Source organism: Ursus maritimus, unplaced genomic scaffold, assembly GCF_017311325.1.
Source record: "Ursus maritimus isolate PB19 unplaced genomic scaffold, ASM1731132v1 scaffold_23, whole genome shotgun sequence".
Lineage (NCBI taxonomy): Eukaryota > Metazoa > Chordata > Mammalia > Carnivora > Ursidae > Ursus > Ursus maritimus.
This window is the reverse complement of record NW_024424786.1, coordinates 32,936,713-32,947,500: the sequence shown is the minus strand read 5'-3', so window position 1 is coordinate 32,947,500 and position 10,788 is coordinate 32,936,713. Positions and strand designations below refer to the sequence as shown.

At 39.9% G+C, this 10,788-nt stretch overlaps 2 protein-coding genes and 1 pseudogene across 2 annotated transcripts; all 3 read right to left on the bottom strand.

Moving 5' to 3' along the window:
- Positions 1-482: 482 nt before the first annotated feature.
- Positions 483-4,168, bottom strand: LOC121104725 (annotated as a pseudogene).
- A 52-nt stretch (positions 4,169-4,220) lies between these two features.
- LOC103666049 (olfactory receptor 5L1-like) lies at positions 4,221-5,156 on the bottom strand. The gene has a single exon (XM_008694081.2). The coding sequence runs from the start codon at positions 5,154-5,156 to the stop codon at positions 4,221-4,223; it is 936 nt and encodes a 311-aa protein (XP_008692303.2).
- Positions 5,157-9,405: 4,249 nt separating this feature from the next.
- On the bottom strand, positions 9,406-10,347 carry LOC103666047 (olfactory receptor 5D18). The gene has a single exon (XM_008694078.1). It carries the CDS (start codon positions 10,345-10,347, stop codon positions 9,406-9,408), a length of 942 nt encoding a protein of 313 aa, XP_008692300.1.
- Between the last annotated feature and the right edge of the window lie 441 nt (positions 10,348-10,788).

Sequence of the window (10,788 nt, the reverse complement as noted above, 5' to 3'; positions counted from 1 at the left end):
TGGTAAAAGAAAGATAAATATGATGTCATAATATTTTTGAAAAGTAGGGACCTGTATCTATGAAGCCATCTTATAGTAATTATTACTAGTACTAGAGAAATGTAATCCTCATATAGATTATAATTAAAAATGAAAGTTAACCAAAATGACATTTAAGGAAAGCAAATGGCTTTCAATATTTTTAAAAATTTTTATTTATTTATTTGAGAGATAGAGAGACAGAGAGAGAGAGAAAGAGAGAGCACCAGCTGAGGGAGGGGCAGGGAGACAGGGAGAAGCGAACTTTCACCTGAGCAGGGACCCTGATACAGGGTTCTGTCCCAGGACCCTGAGGTCATGACCTGAGCCAAAGGCAGACACTTAACTGACTGAGCCACCCAGGAGCCCCTGAATGGCTCTCAATATTTACAAGAAATCTATTCATTTACTTTATGAAGACTGCCTAAGGAGTGCTGATGAAGAGAATTCAGATACGAATTTGATCAAGTGGCCATATAAATTAATAATATATTTATGCTGATTGATAGGTGATAAAAAGGAAGCATAAAACATAGGACATGAATATATTTTATTTTTGTTCCCAGTATTCTGAGAAACAATATTTCTAAAATTCTTGTAAATATTTGTAGCTTCCACACTGGAACTCTTTCTGAAAGAATTAAGAATAGTAATTTTATCTTATGCAAAATTTCATTCCTTCAAGCACCTAACATGATACCTTGTGTGCTTATGGCATAAAATAGTAGCTCGAAAATATTGCTGAATCATTGACTTAACTATATATGTTCACCTCTTCAACATCATTCATGTTCTTTACTCCCGAATAAATCCTGTGTCTTTCTCTTTTGTTTCTCCTAAAAACTTGCCCACCCTTCAAGGTCAAGCAAAAGACGCATGCAGTTATGAAACAATCTCTGCTATCCACAAATGATTTTGAACTGTGTCTCTCCACCAACCCTATTATGATATTTACTAATAACACTGGCTTGTGAGGTTCTTGAACGTGAGACCATGTATATCTTTCCTTGTCATCTAGTTCACTAAGTTTAAAATACAAAATTCGTTGTTTAACACCTACATCGTCTCAGTTATCAGGGAAGAGAAGAGAATAGAACTAGCATTTTTTGCACACATACAGTATGCCAGACAAGATGTCTACATTTCATGTTGTCCCACATACCACTTTACGAACTGCATCAGATTATATCACTTTTGTCGATAAAAACTGGCTCGGATAAATCAGCCGGTCTGGCTTATATTATCAGAGCCAGGTATAGTTTCTCTGACCTAAAATTCATGTCTTTTTATTGTAAATGCCTTACTTTTTTGAAAATCTGAACTGATTTTTAAAAAAAGTGAGTTTGGGGCTCCTGGGTGGCTCAGTCAGTTGAGCGTCTGAATTCAGCTCAGGTCATGGTTTCAAGGGTCATAGGATTGAGCACCTGCTCCCAGCTCAGTGGGGAGTTTTCTTGTCCGTCTGCCAGTCCCCCTGCTCATGCATGTTCTCTCTCTCTCTCTCTCTCAAATGAATAAAATCTTTTTAAAAAATGAGCTTGTTTTCCAGAGTCCATAGTCTCTCATGGTTCATTCCCCCTTCTGTTTCAAACTGAGGGCTTCAGAGGGGAGGGGGGTGGGGGAATGGGATAGGCTGGTGATGGGTAGTAAGGAGGGCACGTATTGCATGGTGCACTGGGTGTTATACGCAAGTAATGAATCATGGAACTTTACATCAAAAACCAGGGATGTACTGTATGGTGACTAACATAATATAATAAAAAATATTATAAAAAAATGAGCTTGATACTCAGGTCATTCAACAGCCACAGAAAGATGTTCAGTAATAGCAGAAGTAAGCTTTTACCAGTGCATTCATTCAGTATGGAAAATGTGTTCATTACTTTCTGACTTTGTCTTTGATGTCCTTACTCCTCAGGCTGAGATGAGGGGATTCAACATGGGGATCACCACTGTGTAAACACAGATACCACTTTGTGTGCTTGGAGTTTTGGGAGTTACGGCACATGGTAGGAGAAGAGAGTGGTGCTGCAGAAAATGCTGATGACGGTCCCATGTGAAGCTGACAGGTTCGAGAAGATTTTGTGGTGCCCGCCTGCTGAGCGCATCTGCAGGCTGGTGGCAATGAAAAGCACTTAAGACAGGAGAATGACGAGCAGTGTGTTCACCTCATTAATAGTCGTGGCAGTGAAAAGTTACTAGTTGCGATAAGACTCAGAGCAAGAAAAAGACCTTAGTGAGACCTAACAGAAGTGATTGATTGTGTTGAACCACAAGGAGATCTTCTGAAAGCAGAACATGTGAGGATCAAGAAACATGCTACTCCCCATGCATAAGATACAACCACTAGTATGGCACAGGGTTTCTGGGACACGGCAACTGTGTAGTGGAAAGGGTTGGGAATGGCCAAGAAGCTGTCAAACACCATCATGGCAGATAGTATTAATGCAATAAGCACAAAGATGACTAGAAAAGAAGTGCATTGTGTACCCTGAAAATGAATTTTTTACCTCTTTTTTCTTCTTCAAGTTTTTACTTAAATTCCAGTTAGTTAATATACAATGTAGTATTTCAGGTGTACAATTTAGTGAAAATTCACTTACATACAATACCCAGTGCTCATCGCAAGTGCCCTCCTTAATACCCTTCGCCCATTTAACTCATCCCCCACTCATCTCCCCTCCAGCAACCCTCAGTTTCTTCTCTATAGGTAAGAGTCTGTTTTCTGGTTGCCTCCTTTCTTCCCCCACTATGATCATTTGTTTTGTTTTTAAAATTGCACGTGTATGTGAAATCATATGATATCTGTCTTTCCCTGACTGACTTATTCTGCTTACCATGGTACACTCTGTCTCCATCCACACCATTGCAAATGACAAGATTTCATTCTTTTTAATGGCTGAGTAATATTCCTGTGTGTGTGTGTGTGCGTGCGTGCACGCGTGTGCGTATCATATCTTCTTTATCCATTCATCAGTTGTTGGACAGTTGGGATCCTTCCATAATTTACCTTGAAAACGAAATATTTATGTTTTCTACAAGCAGGTTGGAATTCCACTTATATGTGACAGCATTTTATCCACAAGGGAGAGTTAGAATGGAGACACAAAGTAAAACAAGCAAACAAAAATTGTGATGAGTGGGGCACCTGGGTGTCTCAGTCTTTAAGCATCTGCCTTCGGCTCAGGGCCTGATCCCAGGGTTCTGGGATCAAGCCCTGCTTCGGGCTCCCTGCTCTGCTGGGAGCCTGCTTCTTCCTCTCCCACTCCCCCTGCTTGTGTTCCCTCTCTCGCTGGCTGTCTCTCTCTGTCAAATAAATAAATAAAATCTTTAAAAAAAAATTGTGATGACTGACCTAAGTCAGAAATACAGGTACTGGTAGTAGTGGTTCTTCGGTGATGGCAAGTTTATGTGTGTGTGGAGATTTTATATACATCCACACTCATACAGATGTGTGCATTTGAGTGTGTATATATGAGACAGGCTGCAGATATGAAATATAAGTACAGTGTAAGAGAGGGAGGAGGAGAAAGAGAAAAAGAAAGAGGGAAAGGGAGAGCTAATTGTATGCCAAAGATTATGCTCCTTGCACGTGCTATGTAATTTACTTTTCCTAACATTCATGGGAATTAGTCCTATCTCCATATCTTCAGATGAGATCATATCTGAAGTAACAAGATCACTGGACCCTGCAACAGCAATAACAAATATAATAAAGAAAACCAGATATAGGCAATAAATCTAAAAAATAGATATAAGCATAAAATAGACACATAGCCATGTGGAACTCTCATTCTGTATATAAACTGTTGGACAATGATGTGTTCTTCATTGTAAAATAGGAGGAATTCACCTTAGGAAAGGATCAAAGTTTCCATAATAGACACCGAAAGTGTGATCCTAAGAGCTCTTCATTAAGCTCATGAAGGTTATACAGCAAATGATATGTGTCTGAAGAATCCCTTACTTGTACCCATTTAAGACATCAGACATTGAAAGAAAACAAAGACATAGCCTTCAAGTTTGAAAAGTGCTCAATCCGACCCTTGAGGCAAATTGAAAGCGCAAAAGCAAGGGAATCAAAAGGAATCACTCAGAAACACCTACCTCCTGGCTCTTCCCTCCACTCGAACACTACAGCCCGCCCATTCATCACCCCACCAGCCTCCACTTTGGGACCCTGAGTCCTGCTAAGAAAATATTTTCTAGGAAAATATTTTGGAGCTCACTACTTTCCGGAGAGCTTCTTTCACATCCTTGTTCCTCAAACTATAGATGAGGGGGTTCAGCATGGGGATCACTATGGTGTAGAATACTGTGGCCACCTTGTCAGTCTCCACACTGTTGCCAGAACTGGGCCGACAATAAATGAAAAGAATTGTTCCATGGAAGACAAGGATGGCTGTGAGATGGGAGGCACAGGTGGAAAAGGCTTTGCGCCTTCCCTCTGCAGAGCGCATCCTCAGGATGGTGATGAGAATCAGCAAGTAGGAGGTGAAGATGACCACGATGGTGGTGATTTCATTAACAGTGACCACAATGAACTCCATGAGTTCGTTAATAGAGACATCAGAGCAAGCAAGCGATAACAGAGGGGGTAGGTCACAAAAAAAGTGGTTAATCACATTGGACCTATAGGATGGGATCTCCAGAGCTAAACACAAGTGGATCAGAGAACACACCACCCCACAGAGATAGCAGCAAGACACCAGCTCCATACAGACATTCCGGGACATGGTGACCATGTACAACAGTGGGTTGCAGATGGCCACGAAGCGGTCATAGGCCATCACAGCCAGCAGGAAGACCTCAGTCACCACACATGTGCAAAATAAATAGAATTGCACCATGCATCCCAGGAAGGAGATGGCTTTGTCCCTGCTTAAGATATTGGACAGCATCTTTGGCACGATGATGGTGGAGTAGCAAAAATCCACAAAGGACAAGTGGCTGAGGAAAAAGTACATGGGAGTGTGAAGTGGAGAGCTGACCTGAATCACTGCAATCATGCCCAGATTTCCTGCAATGGTGACTCCATAGATGAGAAGGAACACCAGGAAGAGGAAGACTCTGAGCTCAGGGGCATCTGCTAATCCGAGAAGAATGAACTCTGTCACAGAGGTGCAGTTCTCCTCCCCCATGTTCCCACTTTATTGAAGTTGGAGAAAAATATTAAAGTTACTCTCTATTATATGATCCCAAATTCATGTTTTGACTGTTTCCTAAAAAAAGACATGATAACAAGTAAGATAACTAATGTTTTCAGTGAAGAAATAGGGCATTGCTTTCCTGAAGTTTAGGAAATTTGCAGGCATTGTGACAAAGATCCGTAAGATACCAGTTTAATTCACAGATCACACAAAAACTTGCACATCCATAATAGCTTATATGTTTCCTTAGAGGAGTCCTACACAATTCAGAGCTTGAAATCGAATCATTGGAAAGACAGCACACCTTATTTAATTAGCCATATTGTTTTGTGAAACTTAAATCCCTCTTTCCTGGCAGAATATTTAAGGAGTACCGGAAATACTGAAATTTCAGGAAATAATTTTTTTTTATAATGATTTTTTATTATATTATGTTAGTCACCATACAGTACATCCCCGGTTTTCGATGTAAGGCTCGATGATTCATTAGTTGCGTATAACACCCAGTGCACCATGCAATACGTGCCCTCCTTACTACCCATCACCGGTCTATCCCATTCCCCCACCCCCCTCCCCTCTGTAGCCCTCAGTTTGTTTCTCATAGTCCATAGTCTCTCATGTTTCATTCCCCCTTCTGATCACCCCCCTTTCTTTATCCCTTTCTTCCCCTACTGATCATTCTAGTTCTTATGTTCCATAGATGAGAGAAATCATATGATAGTTGTCTTTCTCTGCTTGACTTATTTCACTTAGCATTATCAACATTTGCTACAACATGGACGGCACTGGAGGAGGAAATAATTTTTTTAAAACACACAACATTCTTCTCTGTTTTCCATTGAAATGGTGAAAAGTCTATGTATCGAAGATTGTTATTCCACAAGTGTTCATTTTTTATCAATGTATTTTAGATGGAGAAGTAGCTTTTATGCTTCATACTAGCATTTTTTCTATAAAATTAACATAGTGATTTTGTTAATTATGCTATTCAATGCCAGCCATTGTCAGGGAATTGGCACTTGGAAACAAACTCCCTATAACTATGACTCTGAAGCCTTATAATGCCCTATCTGACGAATACATTTACTGCTTTAAATCTATTTGAAAAACTAATCAGAGATGCACATATGAAAGTATTAAATGTTTGCTGCCGCAATGTAGCATTATTTATGATAGTAAAACTCAGAAATAAAGTGTCAAACAAGAGAGAAATGGTCAAAGCTATGGTACATATATACTATGGAAAACTATGAAGATATTCAGAGGATATTTTTGAAGAACGTTTAATGACCTGAAAAATAACTATGATAAAATGATAAGCTAAAAAATAGTAAGCCTGACTGCACAGATAGAATATTATATATGTATACATAAGCTGCTTTGCACATTTAACCCTCACGAAATCCATGAAACATAAATATTTTATTCTAATCATTTGGAATAAAAATATAGAAACTTGCCTTAATTCATGACGTGGAGCCACGTTGATTATTCCTGGAGGAAAGAGAGTCTACACTAAAATTCAATGCAGTCAGATATTTCTTGCTTTTTTTCAAATGATTTCAAAGAGGTAAAGCACATGTGCCTTAAAAAAATCCCAGTTTGAAAACAAATAATTATTCTGATAATACGGTTTTCTCTCTTCAGTAGCCAATAAAAGTCATTCTCTCTTTCTGAGCTCAATGTAGCACATAATTTGAAAACCTTGCCTGTTTTCAAGTCTGAAGATGAAAAATCAGGCTGGGTTATTTACAGAGTAGTGGTTCTTAAGGAGGAGAGATGTTGATCCCTCCTGGACACTTGGCTCTGTCTGAAGACATTTTTGGTTGTGACAATAGAAAGGAGTGCTAGTGACATCTAGTGGCCGAGACCGGAGATGCTGCTGAACAGCTAAAATGCAGGAGGCAGCCCCACCCCCACGTCCCCCACACACATACCAAAAATAGTATGGCGCACACAAACACAATAGTATGTGGCCCAAAAGGTCAATAGGACCAAGGCTGAGACACCTGCTGCTACGGAAAGACAGCTAAGTGTGGTGCCCGAGAACAAAATAATTCCTCTCCTTTCTGCTTCAGAGGAGGTCCCTATGTCTGTGTCCCTCCAGGAACAGTCCTGAGGGCCCCTTCCTGCAGCTCTCAGCATCAGAGTGACTGTGAGGGGAATCTCCCTGGGGTCTTTTCCAGGTTTCACCTATGGAGTCAGTGTGAGAGAGGGGGAATAGGATGGTGGGGGGGACCAAGCATTCTTACCAACTTGTTTACAGCCTTTTCCCTCTTACTCCAGCACCTGTTACAAGGTATTTGGTCTTGCAGATTAGACTGCTTCCATTCCCCACTGAGATTGTTTCTCAATACACAAAGAATAAATGTTTTCATAAAGGAGGGATCCAAAGATGGCATTTCTTAAAATACTCTCTAATTAAGAAAGAGCAAAGCACAGATTTTTAAAAATATGTTTAATACTACCACCCTGCTCTCCGTTCCTCCTTCTTGTATGCATGGCTATAATACCTTATGAGAAAAAAGGAGAAAAAGCTTCCAGCTCCCAGAAAATACCATTTAGGTCCATTTCCAAGAAAAGAGAGTGGAGTGCAACTAACCTGTGGGTCAATATTGCTTCTTCTGCGTCTGAAGAGGCTATCATGGAAAGGCTTTATGTTTTCGTGTGTATGTATTTCTGGGACTCATGTTCCTTAAGTTTCCCCAAATAATTACTGATCTCTGTGGGATATAAATGAGATATCAAGAAAACCATACTGTCCTGAGACTCAAACAACTAATGACCTCTATGACATATAAACAAGGTAGAAACTATCCCAGCTTGGTACATATTACAGTCCAATGAGGTTCCTTCCAGAGTTCATGATGAATTGCAGAGCAAGGTATGCTGCATCCAAGCATTGCCCTGAGACCCGGGGATCATACTGTAGCCATGGAATATATGAAGAGGCCTTGTAAACTTTGCCTGTGTTGTAGTCAAAAGCTCCTTCCTGGAAAGCCTAAGGTCTGAAGTCAAACCAGACTTCTGCCAAATGCCGGAAATGGGTGGGAATAACCAACCTCCTTTACGGAGAAGAGTAATAAATGTTCACATATACCGACCACTTGCTACGTGCTAGGTACTGTTCTGAACACAACTTCTAACACATTTTACCTTTATAAAAAAAAAAGTGAGATCAGTGCCGTTATGTACCTTTATGATAAGGTGACTGAGGCACAGGACGTTGTAACTTGCCCAAAATCACACCCCAAATCACCGATAACATGAGGCCATCTGCTGCATTTTGATCTGTCACCCATAAGACCATGTGAGAAAGAGCAGAGCTTCTAATGGTGCCGGGACGGCATCTCCCTGCTGGACACCGGAGGCCATTAAACAGGATTGGCTCCAGGATTTCTCCCGGGTCGGCTCCTTTACTGGCTGTAGAATGCCTCCTAAACCAATAAGGTTGCAAACCACTGTCTGTGGTATGTGTCCTTGCATAAAATCACACATTTCAACAGCTCCATGGCTGTAATTAGTTACAGGCAATCAGTTTCCAAATTTTCAATAACCTTCATGCATTTTCCTAAGATTGAGTCATCTGATAATTCCCTGAGTTTGAGGCACGTGTCTGGGTGTCTTATTTCTACCTACCACTCGTACCTTGTTGTCTCCTAAAACTCTGCCCATCCTGTTATCCAAAGCCAAGTTCAAACAATACCTATTTTTTGAAGGCATTACTCTAAAACCCCCAAATGGACTTGAGCTTTTCTTTCTTTCAAACACAATGGCCTCTTTCTTCCCTGCCCTACTGTCGACACTGGATTTTGCATTCCTTCAAGATGAAGACTGTGTTTCAATTTAACTGCTATTTGTACTTTTATGAGATAGATTCATGTGTTTATTGAGAGCCCAGTCTACTCCAGGTGTGTTATAAGAAAGGAGAATGAAATTAATGTTTATTGAGATTATACAAGGTATTCCATATGATATCTATATTATCTTTTAGTCTTCACAATTGGATTAGGAGCTAGTTTATGTTACCACAATTTTGTAGATTAAAATCCAAAGATGGGAGATATTGCTGATTTTTTTTTCCAGTAAGCAAGAGACAAGTGTAGTCTCTTTGAATCAAAACCCACATCCTCCCCATTGTACATTAACTCTTCATTAATTTTAAAGATATCTTTACAATCAACCTTTATGGGCACACTTTATTTACATTTCAGGGATAAATGCTACTAAAATATTATGCTCAAAAAGAGAAAACTTTGGTGTCCATTAACTTGCTGACTATACCCTTGACATCCTTATTTCTCAGACTATAGATCAGGGGATTCAACATGGGGATCACCACCGTGTAAAACACAGACGCCACTTTGACAGTGTGCCTGGAGTTTTTGGAGTTAGGCACACAGTAGAGGAAGAGGATGGTCCCATGGAAGATGGTGATGGCGGTCAGATGGGAGGCACAGGTGGAGAAGGCTTTGCGGCGCCCACTGGATGAATGCATCTTGAGGATGGTGACAATGATGAATACATAAGACAAGAGAATGATGAGCAGTGTGCTGACCTCATTAAAGGTCGCAAAAATGAAAAGCAACAACTGACTGATGTACGTATCAGAGCAAGACAGGGAGAGCAATGCAGAGAACTCACAGAAGAAGTGATTGATTGTATTGAAACCCTGAAAAGATAATTTGATAGCAGAGCATGTGAGTATCAAGGAACATGTTACTCCCCATGTATATGATCCGACCACCAGCATGGCACAGAGCTTCTGGGACATGGCGACCGTGTAGAGCAGAGGGTTGCAAATGGCCACAAAGCGGTCATAGGCCATCACAGCTAATAAAAAGGATTCAGTTACCACAAAGGTACAAAAGAAAAAGAATTGTACTACACATCCTGGAAATGAAATGGTTTTGTCTTCTACAACCAGGTTTTCCAGGGCCTTGGGAGCAATGATGGAAGAGTAGCAGAAATCCACAAATGAGAGGTGGCTGAGGAAGAAGTACATGGGGGTGTGCAGTTTGGGGTTAATCTTGATTATAACTATCATCCCAATATTCCCTACAACAGTGACACTATAAATGGTTAGAAAAATTAAGAAGAGAGGGACTTGCAGTTCTGGATAATCTGAGAAGCCCAAGAGAGTGAATGTAGCCCCACTTTTGTTTCTCTCTGACAGTAACATGATGGTTTCTGATTGTCGGAATCTGAATCAGTCCTGAAAACAAAAATATTAAGGAAAGTGAGGATATGAGAAGATTGCTTAGCTACCACTTCGCAAGAGTGGAAGAGGAAGCAAAATATCTTTTTGTAATTTCTCTATGCTATGTGCTTATTATACAAGATATATTAAATGTCTAAGATTTTAAAACATGAAAATCATTTAAAAATTTTTCTTTAAGTAAAAAAGCAATACAATTGCTGACTTAAAAATTCATAAGTTCTCAACTGTAATGTTTAATATTTACAAATAAGAATATGACATAACGGAATTCATGGTTACTTTAAATCAAATCTTCCTATAACGCTTTCAGCTGCCCTTGAACATTATAAGTTCATAAAAGATATGGCTAGCATAATATAATGACTGATCATGTTATCCCTATAATCAGTACAAAAATGAGAA

Coding starts and splice junctions, on each gene's coding strand:
- LOC103666049 (XM_008694081.2), bottom strand. CDS start 5,156: ATGGGGGAGGAGAACTGCACCTCTGTGACAGAGTTCATTCTTCTCGGA.
- LOC103666047 (XM_008694078.1), bottom strand. CDS start 10,347: ATGTTACTGTCAGAGAGAAACAAAAGTGGGGCTACATTCACTCTCTTG.